The sequence below is a fragment of the Fundulus heteroclitus genome, chromosome 9, assembly GCF_011125445.2.
Source record: "Fundulus heteroclitus isolate FHET01 chromosome 9, MU-UCD_Fhet_4.1, whole genome shotgun sequence".
NCBI classification, from domain to species: Eukaryota; Metazoa; Chordata; class Actinopteri; order Cyprinodontiformes; family Fundulidae; genus Fundulus; species Fundulus heteroclitus.
Window position 1 is genome coordinate 7,510,853 of NC_046369.1, and position 18,467 is coordinate 7,529,319.

General features: G+C 37.9%; 1 protein-coding gene across 1 annotated transcript in view; it reads left to right on the forward strand.

Annotated features, from left to right (window-relative positions):
- Positions 1–18,467, forward strand: part of hmcn1 (hemicentin 1) — a 130,193-nt gene that overhangs the window by 16,067 nt on the left and 95,659 nt on the right. The window contains exons 2-10 of the mRNA XM_036140937.1: positions 4,899–4,969; positions 6,931–7,089; positions 7,177–7,299; positions 10,818–10,989; positions 12,328–12,434; positions 14,141–14,261; positions 14,347–14,610; positions 14,702–14,846; positions 15,897–16,018. Of these exons, the coding sequence (XP_035996830.1) occupies positions 4,899–4,969; positions 6,931–7,089; positions 7,177–7,299; positions 10,818–10,989; positions 12,328–12,434; positions 14,141–14,261; positions 14,347–14,610; positions 14,702–14,846; positions 15,897–16,018 (1,284 nt within the window). The remainder of the gene's footprint in view (positions 1–4,898; positions 4,970–6,930; positions 7,090–7,176; positions 7,300–10,817; positions 10,990–12,327; positions 12,435–14,140; positions 14,262–14,346; positions 14,611–14,701; positions 14,847–15,896; positions 16,019–18,467) is intronic.

Sequence of the window (18,467 nt, forward strand, 5' to 3'; positions counted from 1 at the left end):
ATTTCGAGCGGTTCTTAAAGATAGACAACAAGCTTCTATGAAACAGTGTCACTGCTTTTAAATTGTTTTTATTGTTTCATATTTGTGCATGTGTATTAATTGGTTTTATGTTTGTAACCAGGTTGTACTGTTTTGCAGATTTCTGCCCAGGTCCCCCTTGAAAATGAGATCCAGGTCTCAATGTGGTTTACCTGGTTAAATAAAGGAAATATAAATATATAAAGGCTAATCACAAACCAGACCCTGTGATGTGTAAGAATAATCTGATTCTAATCATCAGATATTTTATCAGTGTCTCTATTATTACCTTTGACCTCTTGATTCTTGTTAAAACTTTATTTGTTCGGAGGGTTAAACTTCCCATGGTTTGGCCTTGGAATTCCTTGCTGCTGATGTTGTGCCCGCTGCACAGTAAACGCTCGACTAATTGAAATCACTTCAAGCCTGAATGTAGGAGGAGGTGAAACTGAGTTTGCCATTGGAAAGTTGCCCGACTCGTTAGACGTTCTGCTTGTGTTTAGGCAAGCATGCGTTTTTGCAGACAAACGCTTTACTTTCAGAGATCACAAATAAATACTTCAAAATGCCTGCGTGATGGTTGTGGTTGCTGATTTCGACTGTTTATCTCTTCTTCTCTCGTGTCAACAACTAGCTCCACAACCAGATTAAGAAAACAGGATGTAATGCAGGACTTGATTTTGTTTAGTATGTGGGGTTTTTCTTCTCTTGTTTTTTGCTGCACATTCTTTCATGTTTAGTTCATTCGCCCGACCATCTTAACCATCCTATCTTGGTGAAGATATTCAGCCTCTAGCGTGAAGCTAGCCGTATGAAGTGGGTTAGGATTTGCTTCGATGCGTTTCACTTTTTAAATTACAATGTCTATTTTTTTTTTAGTTTCAATCTTGTAGATATGTTAACTTTCACTATCAGGAATGGTGTAATTTGCCTTGATGAAGATGTCATATCCCTTGATCCTTTTTACATCTAGTCACATTACAGTTACAAAGGTAAATGTATTTTATTGGGATTTTAAGTATGAGACCAACACAAAGTCTTAACCACATGTGGAAGAAGGTGATCTGGTTAGATGAGATCAAAGCTTAACCTTTTGGACCACATGAAAATTGTTATGTACATCTGTCCCCGTGGTAAAGCATGCTGTTTGGATGTTGTTGTTTTTGTTTTTTTCGGTGGGGAGAGGGAAGTTGGTGAGAGATGATGGTAAATGGCTGGAGATAAACTCAGGGTAAAGAAGTTTGGAGCTGCAATAAACACTTGAGGTTCACTTTTGTGCGGGGAAGCATTTCTAAAGATACAACCAGGGCTACAATGTGTTTATTTAGATAAAAAATACCCATATCTTACAATGGCCTAATCAAAGTCCTGACCTAAATCCAATAGAGGTGGCAAGAACATTAATGTTCAGTGCTGATTCTCTTCAACCAACGTGACCGTGACCTTGCACTATTGGGCAAAGAACAGCAAGTACAATTATATACTATGTTGTGTAGGTTTCCCACAAACAAATCCCCCCAAAATACACTGTTTGTGCTCGTAACATGTCAATGTGAAACGATGTGAATATTTTTGTAAACTTCTGTTTTCTTAAATCAAATCCTCGTAATCTGACTAGTTGTAGTTTTATATATTCTGAGGTATCCCTTACCATTGTGCATATGACATATGCTGAAAGAACTTCACATTTGTGAATACTTGTGTCTGTTTGGTGTGGTGTTAGTGGGAAAGCTCATAAATGATGTCAAAAAGCAAAGAATGTAGACAAACACACTAAAAAGGTCAAGCCTCAATTGTCTTCATATGTCAGAGTCAGAGGTTATTACCTCGGGAGACTTTAAACAGATTTATTTCAGCTCATGCTGTTTCGAGGTCACGGGTTTTTACCGGGTTTTCCACACTGGTGGTGCTGAAGAGAGTGGCTGTGGTTTGGGGCGTTAAAGCCAAAACAGTCTAAAGAATCATTACGACAGCCATGGGAACTTTGCTCTGAAGAAACGAGATGTCAAGTTTTCCATCTCTAAAAAGTTTGGCTCCATATCCATGTTCTGTTGAGAGCAGCCCGGCTAATTTCCCTGTTAGTTTTTAAAAGTATCCCTGATTGCCACAAAGGTTCCCTTCTCTATACTTCAAGGTGTATTATGTCAATAATTGACTTCTGTGGTTAAATGCAATTTTCTACTTTATTACACAATCTGAGGCGTGTTATGATATGTTATAAAACAGGAGGCCAAACATGCTCTTTAATGTTTATGTTGCCTATAAATTAATCTTGTGAGTTTGACTTTGAAAAGATGATTAGAGGGTAAAGAAAATGGCAAAACATCTCAGAAGTACGTCAAATGCAACCCTTCAACCAACAGCCACATTTTTTTATACGGCCTGTAGACAGACTTGCAGACTGTTTTAAAACTGTATCCTTCCCCAGCAGCCAGGGATCCTCTGTAATTGCCCTCTTTTTAACAAGAGAACCCTTGTTTTCCAGTGTTTCGGTTTGCTTGCATGTGCAGAACAGCTCTGTGCTCGTTTTTGCCCTTTTTTTGCCGACCATCATTGGTCTCATTCTTCAGCTCAGCTGCAGTGGCTGAAGTCACCTAGTTTGACTTGACAGAGACCTTAGTAGCTCATTAACAGATAAATCATCTGAGAAGCAGTAGCAAATATAAAATAACAAAATGTCTTTGTTACTGTAAGGCAAGCGTAGAGTTTTATGACACGGTAGATGAAGATCACCATCAGGACTGCATAGTGATGTCGTTTTTAGCATTGTGGCCCTGTTAAAACATGGAGTTCAAATTTCAAGTAGGGCCTGTCTATGTGGCGTTTGCATATTTTTCTCTGCATCAGTCAGATCTCTTCAATACTCGTATATCCCAGGTTGATTACCGATAGTTAGAGTTGCCCAATTAATTGAAACACAATCATCATCACAATATTGATATGTTCAATATCACAAAAGACTGCTTGGAGGCAATTTTTGTCAGGATCTTATATTTTCCTTAGATTTATTTATTTATTACTGATTCTAATTTCACTCAATACCAACCAAACAAACTGCAGACTTTTGTTGTTAGAGCTACATGCTAACTCTTAGGTGTGGTGCATTGCACTGTGGGTGTATCTATAGTGATATTTAATCAATCTTTTTTTATGTGCATTTTGAAATATCACATTAGAAATGGTTGATGGCAAAATTCTAAATAACCTCCGCAATAAAATAAAAAATTTTTTTACACTTGCTTAATGTGCTTTTTGGCTTTTCTGAAAAAGAATTAATGCGCAAAGAGAGTCAGTGAGATAGACACACATTTGCTGAATCAGTTCTGACGTAGTTAACATTTACCTCAGATCAGCTGTTTCCGCTGCAGGCGTCTTCCCGGATATTCTGATAACACACATAGAAATGCTTTTCTTTCACCACGTCTCCAGACAGCAGACAAAGCAAAGTAGCAACACGTTCCTGAAAATCTCTGTCCTTTTTTTCTCAGATATGGGGTCCATGCTAGTTTTCAACCTATACTTCCTGTTTATTACACCCATACATAATGTCAACATCTGATGAAATTTCGCTTTGCGTAGCTTGGTGTATTCATTTCAAACCTGGGGAGGGTTTGCCATATTTTAAAAGTTTGCTCAAAATGTACATGACAATTGGATGGAAATAAAGCTACTGTTTATTTACTCTACTTACAAACTAAATATTCTGTGACAATGAAACCGTTCAAAAAAAATGTAAAGGAACACTTTGAAAGGAACAGCTCAATTGGAGAAAAAAAGTAATCCAGGATATCCATACTGATATATAATGGGTAATGTGTAAAGAACAAAAGGACAGGGAGCATAGGGCCTGCTAGAGGACATTTCACCCTTAGGCCATCCTCATGAAGTCTGTTTCTAATGGTTTGGTCAGAGAGATTCATGTCAACTGTCCACTGGAGGTCACTTTGTAGGATGGCAGTACTCATCCTGTTCCTCTTTGCACAAAGGAGCTGATACCGGTGCTTCTGACGGGTTAAGGACCTTTGACGACCTTGTTTAGCCCTCTTATCATAACTGCCTTTCTCCTGGAGTCTCTTCCATTTTCTTCAGGCGGTTGGGTGACACACCAAACCTACTAGCAAAGGCACATATTTATGTGCCATCCTGGTGGAGTTAGACTGTCTATGCAACCTCTGTAGGGTCCAGGGATTGCCTCATGCTACCAACAGAGACACAGACCCTGGTCTAGTGCAAAACTACTGAAAAGCAATAAAAAGTTAAGGAGGGAAAGAGACTGTGGCCTCTATCTGCAAAACCATTCATGTTTTTGGAGTTGTCTCGTTGTTACCGCTTTAATGAAGCTGTTATTAATTTTTAATATTTAACAATAACAACCATGTCTACTAATGAACTGACCAGATTAATGTTCCAGAAGTTTAAATGACTTGATGTTATATGCTGATTAAATAGTGTTCCTTCATTTTCTTGAGCTGAGGTAGTTTAACGGAAGTCCATAGACCCGATGGACAACACAGGTCTACTTAAGTGTATCACATGAGATTTCTAATTCTGTTTAACAATATTGGTACACAATGGAGATACTATACAGTTCTGTTTACAGTAAAATGTCACTGAAAAGCTTTTTTTTTTGGTAAAAAAAAGAGGAAAATGTATGATTTTTTATACAGTTCTCCCTTCCCTTTTCCTGCTTAGTTAAAATATATTTTATTTCATGCATTTTTCCCTTTCAGCACTTCATACTTTATCTGGGCATTCACTAGCACTTGCCAAAACTAACATTTGACTCAGAGATATAATTTATTCATAAAAATACTCGATTACATCTTGAGGGTGAGGTTCCATTAATCACATAACTTTTCTTGCGTTTTTCTTTCTTGCAGAGATTGGACCTGTAACAATCACAACAGATCCAAAGACGTTCCAGCATGAGCTTAGAGAGTTGTACGTTCAGGTGGGTTCAGACATTGCATCCATCAAGGAAACAGCAGCTACAGCCTGGAAGCTCAGGACATATGGACTTCATAAAAAGTACAGAAGGTTGCAGTCATCATACCAGACGTCTGGGTTGGAAGATCTGTGAGCTGTTACAAAACTTTGTTATTTTGCATTTGCCAAAAAAACGCCTTAACAGAAAATGTAAGACTGATTAAAAAGTAACTACAGACCAGATAAACTTACAACCCATTGAAAAGGAACGTTATGTTGTTTCAGCAGCAAGACAATTTAATGCCTAAGCAACAACATTCAAGAACTGGTCAGTTATCAACTAGTACAAAAACTATCAATAATTTTTATATCCAAGAAATGCTCCATAATACCTGTCTATGACAGGTATTATGGATAAAGTGAGTAAAGAAAAAAAACATTAAGATTCAATACATTTGAGTGAGAACAACATAGGCAGATAAAACTTAAATGTCCTTTGATGAAAGACTTTGGCAAAGAACTTGGATATTTAGCGTGCCCTGTGTTCAAACTTATGTCTAAGCATATTAAGTGCTGCATGTAAGCAATCCATTTTTCTTTCAGAGCTTTATTATTTAGTCTGTAATTATTACCCTCTCCTCTTAACTTTTGCACTCCTGATGAGAGTTTTGCTTCAAAACGGCTAAAAAGGTTTCAGACAAAAGTTGGAATCGTATGTAAATAAAACAAAGTAGGATTGCTTTAAAGGAGCTATAAGTAATATATTTACTGTAAAATCAACCTAAATAATTCTCATCTGTGACCTGGGATAGAATATAAACAATCCTCTCCATCAACGATGTCTTAATCATGCTTTTCTCCTTTCAAACATAGAGGTATGATCCAGAACTATTTTGGTTCAGAGTGTAGCCCGTGTTTACTTCCTGGTTCCTGAGCTAATAACAAGAGAGTTCCCAGGGTTTCGAAAACAGACAACAACATTTGGTATTTTATCATGGCAAAAGAGCAGCAACCTGTAAACTGGGAAGCCAGTAAGAGATGCGGACCAGAAATAGAAGAGAATACAGCATCATATACCTATCCCGCGTAAGTGCAAATTCACAATAGCAACACACCTTTTAGAAACGGAATATTAGATTATTATTAATAAGCTGTTGTATCGATTTGAGCCACAAGGTGTCAGTATTACTTATAGCTCATTTTAAAGCTAGGGTCGCCGATTTTTCCAGAAGTTTCCACAAGTCCCTTTTTGAACAACTGAGCATGAGCAAGACCGTCTTACCTTGTTCTTCTGCTCTTAAGGTGGATCACGTGAAAACAATCTCCCAAATCCCCTCTGGTGTTTCTTCTTTTTACTGAGTCCTTCCTCTTCTCATAAACATGAACACGGTTTGCTTCTTGTGACTCTCAGCCTTGCTCAAAGTCTACAATGAGAGCAGCGGAGCTACAATCAACGGCTAACCGCTAACCTAGCCGCTAAGCTAACCGAATAGATAAACACTAGAAGTGCGCATGCGCAGCCAGCAAGCGGAAACTCAAAAGGAACAACCACAAACACTGGCGTTAGGTGAGCGTGTCAGCACGATTGGCATGCGGGACAACCAATATACAAGGAGATAATCTCCTTTTTGTGAATACATAATGTATTGACTGGTTTCAGGATGGAAGGACAATTTTACCCAGTGTAACAAAAACTGTTTCTGAACAAGATTACCAATAAGTACACTGAAAATAGAGTTTTGTCAAATGGAAGAAAATGGAGGTCACTTACCTATGAACCCAAGCTGCCAACCTAAATTCATGGGTCACTCCTTTCCAGATGTTACTTTTTAGGGGGAATCTATTCAGCTGAGCTGCTTGACCTATTAGACAAATAGACATGTGAATATTGGAATGAGTCAGTAATGTAGATCAAGAAGTATGAATGCTCTCACAAGGCATTGTACATAAACACCGCTGACAGATTAAACTTTTTTTCTCATATAGGGAGGTGGTGACTGCCCAGAAATGAGCATCGGCGCCATTAAGATTGCTTTGGAGATCTCTTTACCAGGATCATTTATTTATGTTTTCACGGATGCCCGTTCCAAAGATTACAAACTGACCCATGAAGTCCTGCAGCTCATTCAGCAGAAACAGTCACAGGTTTGGGGATAACTTCACGGAGTACATGTGTCTTTAAGTTCATAATCATGAAAGCTGCATTTTTAGTGTTTCTGCATATTTTCCCAGGTGGTGTTTGTGCTGACGGGCGACTGTGATGATAGGAACCATATTGGTTACAAGGTGTATGAGGAGATCGCATCTACAAGTTCTGGGCAAGTTTTTCACCTGGACAAGAAACAGGTTAATGAGGTAAGAGCATTATTACTCTGTCACTGCACTGCTATTAACATGCATTAAGCAAGAGTGAAACATTTAGTTTTAGACCTGATTTACCCACAGTGGTGAAATATATCTATAAAAAAAAAAACTCTTTAAGTTGTGGAAATTTAAATGACATCAGAAAGTTTTACAACCCCTGTCCCAACAGGGACTCCAGATCTAATGTGCAGGAAACCATTCACTGATTGATGCATGGCTCTTCAACCTCTCCAAAATGTAAATCAACAGTCTTGGATTGTGAAAAGAGCCAGTGCATGAAATTGAAATGTTCAGCTGTTTTATTACTTTAGGAGAGGAATCTATACAAAGGAAGTGAGGCCTTAAGATTTTAAACAGCTTTCCACCCCACAGAGAACATTCAAACTATGTTCTTATTTTTGTTAGAATCGTTGTTTGTAAAGTGCCTTGAGGTCAGATTTAATGTTAATTGAAGCTATCTAAGTAAAACTAGAATCCATTGTATAATTAGCTTGAAGCACAATATTTCTTGGTGAATGCATTATTTTTCATGCAGCCTTAATAATTACTGGCATCCCTGGTAAAGATGTGTAAAACCCCTTTTAATAAATCAATCTTTGTCTCATAATCTCCCAACCTGAGTATATTTGTTTAGTGGGAAAGAAATACAACATTTTACTAAAATAATCTGTGCCACACTTATTGGTACCCTTGCTATTGTTACTTTCTTCGGCTCCCATTTTCCAGCAGGATAGCTATTAGTCTTTTCCTATATAATTTCACATGGTTGGGATAGCCCTGCGACAGACTGGCGACCTGTCCAGGGTGTACCCTGCCTCTCGGCCATTAAAATGCTGGAGATAGGCACCAGCACCCCTCGCGACCCCATAAGGGATAAAGCGAGTAAGAAAATGGATGGATGGATGGTTGGGATATACAGAGAAACAGATCTTTGACTGTTTGAGCACAACGTCTGATAGTCTATTCTCCTCTGCTCCCCCTACAGGTTTTCTATAGGATTGAGGTGTTGGTACTGAACGGCATTCTGTATCTGTTAAAGTATTTCCGTTTTGAATTTGGTCATATGCTCTGGTTCAGCATCCTTCTCAAAATTACAAATAAGACCCATTTCAGCTTTCTAGCAGATGCCATTAAAGGCATACTATGCAACATTTTTCAGTTAATTAATGTGTTCCATACCGTTTTGGATGATTAAATGAGTCATTTCAGGTCGAACAAAGGTTTTCTTGGCCGCCCTGGTGGTCTGTGGGGGAAATACCGTACTTGCAATTGCAAGAGCCCTCGGCCCGCACCCACAGGCTCAGAAGTCTCGTGCAAGACCGCGAGAGTCAGTCTTGCTTTACGGCGAGAACTTTATGTGTTTTTGCCCTGCCATTCACTATATGCACGCGCGAAAGCAACAACAAAGAACCGCGCGTTAACGTCAAATAAACATGCAAGCATATCGAGTTTTATTATTATTATTATTATTATTATTATTATTATTATTATTATTATTATTATTATTATTATTTTTTATTTTTTTTAATGAATGTTGGCGAGATGCTACCGCGCTGGCCCGCCTCGCCAAGATAGCGCTGCGGGAAGCTTGATGTTCATACTTTCACTGTGTTAGTCATTGTTTGTACTGCCGTTTTTTCCACTTTTCGTTGCGTTCGCCTGTCTGCTAAGCTCAAAACAACCGCGCCTGGCTTGACGGAGAAACCAGAACAGCTGAGCATCTTTATGACAGTGCACTTTTACTTTCGCCCTCTGGGGGGAGCCTCACTGGAAAATCAACCCCGGTTGCATAGTATACCTTTAAAGGTTAATTTAAAATGTTTTTTTTTTTTAAAAGCATAACTGACAAGGACTGAGGGACAGCACTGAAGCCCTCATTGTGGCAGCACAGAAGCAGGCCTTGAGCAGCAGAGCAATAGAGGCTCAGATCTACCAAACCATGCAAGATCCCGGGTGCAGGCTATGCAAAGAGGCCTCAGAAACCATCCAGCACCTCATAGCAGGGTGTAAGATACTAGCAGGGAAGGAATACATGGAACGCCATAACCAAGTGGCTGGTATAGTGTACAGAAACATCTGTTTAGAATACCAACTGGAGACCCCCAGGTCAAAATGGGAGTCCTCTCCCAAGGTGGTGGAGAATGACAGAGCTAAGATCCTGTAGGACTACCAGATACAAACAGACTGAACGGTAACGGCCAACCAACCCGGACATTGTGGTCATTGATAAGCAGCAGAGGACAGCCGTTGTGATCGATGGAGTCATCCCCAGTGAAGGAAACATAAGAAAGAAAGCATGTTTGCATGTTATCTAAGCCATTACAAGGCCTTTGTTTGGCAGTAGTATAAAGCTTGTTACTCCACATTACTCCAGACTTTTTGAATTGAGAAAGCTTCCTGGAGAGGAAGCGAAACGTCTTCAACTACGAAAAGCAAGTCCAGTTTGTTTTTTATTTTTTGGAATAAGAAAGAAATAGCACAAGAAACTGGAGAAATACCAAGAGCTCCTGGAAGAACGAGAAGAAGCCTGGAAGGTGAAGGCAACAGTAGTGCGTCGTGGTCATCTGAGAATTCGGGTCAGTAATGCCCACTCTGGAGAAGTGGCACTAACAGATACCTGGAGAAACATCAGACGTTTCAGTCCAGAAGAGTGAAATCTTAGGAACAGCTAAGATCCTATGAAGAGCCCTCAAGCTCCCAGGCCTCTGATAGAGGACCCGAGCTGGAGAAATGGAGAACCACCCACCCCGAGGTGCTTGTGCACATATTTATTCTGTTATTCCTGGCAGTCCCACTGGGAGCATTTCTTCTCCAAAAACTCAAACATAGTCTGGTCTGACCAAAGTTCGTGGTCCAAGTTAAAGTTTCAGTGGCATTTTTGATGGAAGAACATAAAAGTTTTTTTTTTATTGAATGGCTCCTAAACAACTGGTGAGAATGAAGAGTTCATGTTGTGGTTGTTTTAAAGACTTGGGGATCCCAATATACCACTTTTTCTTTAACTGTGAGCTTTGGAGAGTTTTGATTTTACTTTAATTACCATCTTATTCCCACTGAACCGTGAAAAGATAAACCTGGATACCATAAGTAGCCTATAATAAACATGGTCAATAATAAATAAAATAAAAAAAGTAGAACTATTGTAATAAAAAATTCTATCATGGGTATCATTAAGTGTGGAGGTTTCATGCTTTTACACATTATATGGTATTACAGCCTCTTGGTATTGGGTCCCAATAGATATGTGGAAGAAATATGGGACACAGCTGGGATTACTAAAAAACGAATAGTTTCATGAGGTAAACCATAAATGCAGTTGAAGGAAAAACCGTATGTGTTATAACTGGTATATAATTCAATGAAGTTGTCCTAATAAAAGTTTCTCATTTAAACTTAAGCTTTGGTCTACAATGTAACGACAGTAGTAAAATTACTTTTACAGCTTCTAATGCAAGCTCAAATCGTCAAACTTTTATCAACATTTCTAACTTTTTCCCTCCCTGTCACAGGTTCTTAAATGGGTAGAGGAGGCTGTGCAGTCGTCTAAGGTCAACCTGCTGTCCACTGATCATTATAGTCAAGCCAGTAACATCTGGAAGTTGCCTTTTGATCCCAGCCTAAAAGAAGTTACGGTGGCTCTCAGTGGACCAGCACCTCATATCGAAATAAAAAATCCCCAGGGTAAGATGTAGATACTGCTTACATGGTCACCTAAATCTGGCTTACTTTTAGATGAGTATAACTTAAGCTTGTATCTATAATGCTCCTTTTGAAGCCTTAAAAATAGGCATTTGAAAAAATAATTTCAGAAATGCGCTGGAAGCCGATAAAGGGAAGTGGAATTTTGTAAAATGTACCCGTGTATGCCTAAGTTTATTTGATGCAGCATAAGCTTTATCTTTGGCCAACGCCTCAAATCAGAAAAAAATACTACATTTCTCTGACTATCAAGGGAGGGTCCTTTCTCACACCCAGATTCGTTTTCTCACATGAGATCATAAAGGAAAGTTTGATACAGAGGTCCAGCTGGTGCGCTTGAGTTTAAAAAAACATGACTTCCTTCTAGTGCTCATCAAATTTCAGAAAACTATGTGCCATCCATCTCGCGATGTCAAAATGTCAGCAGTATGCTTCAGTGGAATGCAAACCTGGCACTTATCTGCAAAAGTATGGAGGAAAATGTAGTTTTTTTTCTAGAAATTAGCACTAAGTGTCAGTAGCTGCAATGAAAAAAAGAAGAGTGTAGGGATGTGGTACCCCCATAGGGAGACCAACCTATATAAATCCTTGATGTTAACACCAAAAAAAGTGTTTGTCAGGAAGTACCTGAACCATTGGAGAGCTGACCTTGTGATGTCTCCCCATTGCTCAAGCCTAGAAATCAAGAGCTCTTAAGTCCAGTAGCACAGGTAGTACCCAGCCAACAAAGGAAGTATTCAGTTAAGTGTTGACCAAGATACAGAGCTGAGAGTCCAGCTTAGGTATAACCACATTATCTGGACTCTGGGGATTTTCTGAATCTGTCTTTAAAAAAATTACATTGAGAAACTCTTGCTTTTCAACTAAATAATAGACTCTCTTCTTTCTGTTTAAAAGCTTCCAGCTGTTTTTCATTTCTGTTTAGATTCATGGTCTTATTCCAATCTTCAAAGCAGAAGCACTTTTTGTTGGCAGATATCACTCACTAGTTGGATGGAAAGGATGACATTTGATTGCTAAAAGGAATAATTTGTATCCAATAAGGTATTAATAGCTGCAACAACTGAAGTAGTTTACAGCAAACGAGTTTTAAAAAAATCCCAGGAATTCCAACATCTGGTATACATATATTCTACACATGTTCTTTTACTTACAGTATGTTGACTAATGCATACAACACATCGGGCAATTTTATATTTTCCTCTTAAATGTCATCATTTTATGGTGAACTTGCAAATATGTAATTTTTTCAATACTTTGTGTCAGTAAAAGCTGCTGAAAAGGTAAATAATTGGATCTTTATCTTTGTTTGACTTTCAGGAAAACTCTTGGGGGAAAACGACGGCCTGACTGAGCTTTTGCACATTCCCAACTCCGCCAAAGTTGTCAACATCAAGGACCCACATCCAGGAATGTGGTCTGTCAAGGTAAACTCTTCATTCTTCACCTGAGCATGTACGTAAAGTTCCAGCCTTCTAACTAACACATTTTTTGTGGGACTGAGATTAGGGACTGAGATTAAGATTTTGTATTAGCCTCTCCAAAACATCGGTTTGTTGTCCTTTGTAATTATTTTGGTAGTAGGCTTGGGATCATTGTCTATTTGGGCCCAAGGATGAACTTCCTGGGTGATGTCATGAGATGTTGCTTCAATATTTTGATATAATGTTGTCTCCTTGTGAAGCAATCTTACAAACTAAACATACTGTACTTCATAATAGGAGTATATGTTTTATTTTTATTCATTTAATATTTGTTCATAAAAGTTGTCTTGTATGAACAAATGTTAAATTATTAAAAAAAATATATACTTTGTGTCTCGGGGGTACACTATCTCCATCGATAATTGCCCCAGAGGGGCATAAACCCAGTCCAGTCCGATCCAACAGAGCTAATAATACAAGATAAACAAAAGCATTAACTAAGAACATAATCTACAAAGGTATTAACTAAAATGGTAACATCTGGAGAACAGATGGAGAGACCTAAAAGAAACCCAAACACCCAGGGATCATGAAACCCTTCTGTTAAACCTGATGAACGCAGGTCTGATGCAGCCAGCCCAGTGCTTCACAATTCAGATTGTGTCCTTTGGCTTCTGGACCTTCCCACTATGTCATCTAAGTATACTATGGCCATTATGGCCAAACACCTTTTATTTTCATTAATAAGATTATATATATACTGCTCAAGAAAGTAAATGGAACACTCAAACAACACAATGTAACTCCAAGTGTTCCCTTTATTTTTTTTAGCAATATATAGCTGCAGTATATATATATATATATATATATATATATATATATATATATATATATATATATATATATATATATATATATATATTACATGTTGCTTTTGTGTTGCCTTCCTCTCTGAATGGCCTTTCAGCGCAAAAAAAAAGGCCTAATGATGCCTCATGTTTGAGTTTCTTTTAATAAAAACTGAAATATTGCAAGTTTCTTCTCTAGCTAAGTAAGTAATTCCTCTGGCTGTTGCCTCTGCACTGCTTTGTACGGTGTGATTATGTTAGGTTTGGTAATCATCGAAAAATACAGAGAATCCAAGGGCTCTCTTTCATTTAGAGCAATTGTACAGTAAATGACAGTTCTGACTGGCATCCCTCCCTCTGCATTGTCACACCATCAAGATGTTTCACCTAAGGTGAGGAGTTTCCGTCTGTCACAAACATGTACTTCAGGGTAATTATTCCAGCATTATTCCTGCAAACTTCAAGAGACCTCCACCCGATGAAGACCTCATTATCCACAGTGATTATAGTGATTGTGTTTACATGATATGTGAGCATCAGTCTAAATTGGTCAGCCCAAAGCTGTCGATGTTTTATAAGCGCAGGGAGTGAGATATTTGACAGTCAGCAGGGACTTAGTCATTGTGGTAGCTTGCCTGCACTTGTTTGGATTGTAGGCTGCTACTCAACAGCCGTGAAGCCAAGTCTGTCATTAGGCCACTCAGCGCTGCTTTTGATGCAACAGCTAGGTCAATTAAACTCCTATGTCCACTGAGAAATAATAGAAAAATCAGATTTTTGAGTGTTGATTCTGTTGTTGTCTAGTCAGTTCAGGCAAATTAAAGATGAGTCAAAACATTTTTTTTTCTCTTTTGGTTGTAGACCTCAAGTAAAGGGAGGCACTCCGTCCGGATCTCAGGTCTTAGCACCATTGACTTCCGTGCTGGGTTTTCCAGAAAATCCACTATGGATTTTAAAATGACATCCAGTAGGCCAGTCCAAGGTGAGTACCATCAACCTATCAGGCTGTATTAAAGACAGTACCAAACCTGTTAAGTTTTTTTGCACCTATAATCTACCCTTTCTAGGTATTCCCACTCATATCCTTCTGAACACCACTGGACTTTCCCCTCCTGCTCGGCCTGACAGGCTGGAGCTCCTCACAATCACAGACGAGGTTATTAAAACTTTGCCAATCAAGCTTTACCCAGAGCAACGACCCTACAACCTCTGGAACATCACAGAGTTCATCCCGCCCAGCGAGGCTTTCTTCCTGAGGGTTACAGGATATGATAGCCAGGGCTTTGTGTTCCAGAGAGTCTCCAGTGTCTCTTTCTCCAGCATTGTACCAGGTGAGTTATGTGCATTGTCACTCATGTCAGTGATGGCCAGTTTGTCCCTTTACTGTTAAGTTCCATTATCTTCTTCTTGTTTTCCTTTCAGATGCACCCAAGGTGGCAATGCCAGCCACCACTAATGGTTATTACCTGCAGAGAGGGTTTATCAGATGCCAGGTAGAGAGCTTGTTACCCTTTACTCTGCGCTTCAGCAGAGATGGAAAGCGACTTGGTGTGGATCAACTTTACAGGTGACAAATATACATATAATATAATCATATTCAATAAATTAGAATTTGCTTTCCAATCAGGGTTGTTTGTCAGATTAAAAGTACCTTTTGATAATAACAACCTTTAAGCAGGCCCATTACAAAATCTATTTTTATTGGTCTGATGTTATATTTTAATTGTAAAAATCATCCATTCGTTTTAAGAGGAAAATAGAGGCTTGAAAACATTGGTATATGTGTAATTAATCCATACAATGTGTTTCACTTTGTGAACGGAGCTTCTAAAAATAAATAATATTCTAATTTCTTTAATGTGACTGTACTTCATCAGGTTATTCATGTCCTATACTAACAGTTGTTAATGTAAGCCTAAGGGAGAATAATTAATCAGTCTGTAGTTGTAAATTGGTTGTCTTTCAGTTGCCTGATTCTTTTAAAAGATAAAATGTGTCTACATGTGAAAGATGTGCATTAAATTGTAAATATCCATTTGCAATGCATTTGCTTTATTAAGCTTTCAACATGTTCTTTCAACCAACTAACATCTTGTACTTCGTTTGAATCATGGTATTTAAATGTAAAAAAAAAATAATAATCACAGTGCCTTGCAAGAGTACTGAAAATAGAGAATATAGTTCTCAACAGAAGAATATACCATGTCTTAGTTCCTGTTTCTTGTATTTCCCAATATTTCCCATTTATTTAATAAATAACATTATATACTGCTCATCTTAATCCCTTGTAGGTATGTTAGGATTTTTTTTAAAGATTTTCTTTAAGGAACTTGCTGCACCATATGAGGTTTTGTGATCAGGTATAAGGAGTAAGTAATTAAAACAAAAGCCAAAGTTGAATGAAAATTTGACCTTGAGAAAACCCAGACACATAAATAATTTAAGAGTGACTGTTTATAAGAAAAATAAAAAAGAGTATTGGTGGTAAAGCAGTTTTGATATGACTTCTTTTCATCCCATCAGTATCAATGGGAAACATTTTAAGTAGAATCAAACAGGTTTAATTTTTTTTCATAATTAATATCAGTACCAATCTTTGTGACTCTTTTGACTTCAGTGAGTCAGACGGAGCTGCATGGGAAATAGAAAAGGTCACTCTGAAAGATGAGGGCCACTATGAATGCATTGCAATTAGCAATGCTGGAACTGGACGAGCTCGTACCTTCCTGGATGTGTCAGGTAAGGAAACGTCTCAAAACAATCTCACTGACTAAGGCTACGTACACACTGCAGGTCTTGATGCTCAATACCGATTTTTTACTGAAATCAGATTTTTTTTTTTTTTGAGGTGGCCATTCATACTACTATTAAATTCGACCTGCATCATACTTCTGTCTGTATGGTTCAAAACTGAAAAGCGACACCCACGAGCGGATAACAGAAGGAGACGTCACGCTATTTACAGAAGTAATGGTGAATGTAATTGTTTCTAGAGGGGTTGAATAAAGTTTTCTTAAAACAAGAACTTTAAAAATTTAAAAATAATTGTGGATACTGGCCAGCATCTCTTTTTGCTATTATTATAAAGCTGTTGAGCAATGGGAGCCAACACTAATAAGATCCCATCATAGCAAGAAAAAAGCAGCACAGTTAGGAGAAGCAGAGTTTGTGAGGAGATATTGTTAACTTTTTGCAATCAATGCCGTACGTCAGCACAAGGTCCAAAGTATGAAGGAAAGAGTGCGCCGGTTTATGCACATCTTGAGCAAAACCAATTGAATCTAGGATAGCATTAAAGGCTACATTAAAGTTATCACATTCAGTGTCAACATGAATGTTAAAATCTCCCACTATAATAACCTTGTCAGTGTTTAACGCCAAATCAGATAAGAAGTCTGAGAACTGATCCAAAAACTGAGAGTAAGAGCCTGTTTAACGATACAAAACAACAAACAGAAGAGATTTAATTGCTTTGCAGTTTGGATGAGGGAAACTGAGGGTTAAATGTTCAAAAGAATTGTAGTTATTAATTGGCCTGGGACTAATTAATAAATCAGACTGAAAGATGATTACTACTCCTCCTCCTCGTCCTGTAGTTCTGGGAATGTGGAAATTTAAATAATTAGAGGGAGTTGACTCATTTATACTAACGTAGTCCTCTTGTAGCCAGGTTTCTGTGAGACAAAATGAATCAATCTTATAATCAGAAATCATTTCATTAACTAACAGTCTTTGGAGGCAGAGACCTTATATTTAATAGACCAAATTTAATTGTTTTATTTTTTTGGTTCAAGTTGAGTCGCGTGGCTTTTTATGAGATTTTTATGATTTGTGTACTTTTAGTTCCTTTTTTTTAATCTGTTTAGTTTTGGCCGTGGGAAACAGTACAGAAGTTGCAGAAAGGTGCGTTAAACTACGGCTCTGCTTCCTGGTCTGGACCCTGGGTTTCTCAGCATTTTGGAGAACTAATAAATCCATCCAGATTCTTAGAAAGAAGAACAGCACCATCCAAAGTGGGATAAGATAAGATAGGCTTTATTGATCTCACAGTGGAGAAATTCACTTGTCACACGTCGGCTTAATAAACAAAGAAGGTGCCAAAAGGAGGAAAGGTGCATAAGGTATATAGAGTGTGACCACATATATACAGTGTATAAAAAAAATACAAAGGAAATAAAGCAGAGATTTAGGATGATTTATGTACATTCAGGTGAGTTATATACAAATTAATGGATTATATACAAATGGATGGATGCTGTCTCCGGATCTGAAAGTTTACCACTACTGCTTGTGGATGTGTATTGAGAGATTATTAGTATTATATATGGAAGTGGCACAAATCAGATTATTTTTTTCTCTAAAAGCATCGAAATTTGGCCATTCACACTGCTATGAAAAAGATAGAATTTTTTTAAATATTGGTCGAATATGGGCTAAAAGACTGGATTTGTCCTATTTCCTTGCAATGTGAACGTAGCCATAGATAGTGTGTTTTACTAGTTTATTTACCTGTTCTCATATAGAGTGTGTAAAGTTAAATTAAGTAAACATCTAACTTGTTGTGCGTCTATCAATGCATTTTTATATCATAACAAACAGTGTTGTTGAATATTTGTAATGTTGCTGTAGCAGTGTAGTTTTCACTTCCACTGCTTATGATGAGCAACATCAACAGCTTGCTTTAATCTGTTCGTACACTTGATAATAAATAATAATTTCTGATAGGTCAACAACAGGGCTAGAAAGCATGAATATTTAAGCGTATTTGTGTTCGATATCTTTTTGCATCTTCATAATATAAAATAAAAAGCTGAAGCCTTTTACACATTTAAACATACTAGAATGTGAGATGTAAGAAGAGAAATGAGGGAAGGAAAATGTTTTGTTAACATGTAATGCACACACACACAAATACATTGCCTTGCACAAGTATTCATACCAACTGAACTTTTTCACATTTTGTCATGTTTCAACCACAAACTTATTATTGCTAATTATAAAATGGAAGTAAAAAGTTTTCAAAACTCTTTACAAATGCACCCCTATGTCATGTCTTGGTGGAACTACCCCTCTCTAGTAAAACCCCTCGTCTTTTGTAATATGTCTCTACCAGCTTTTGTTTAAGGATGTTATCCTGCTGGAAGGGGAAACTCCACCCAGTCTAAAGTCTTTTGCAACCTTTAACATA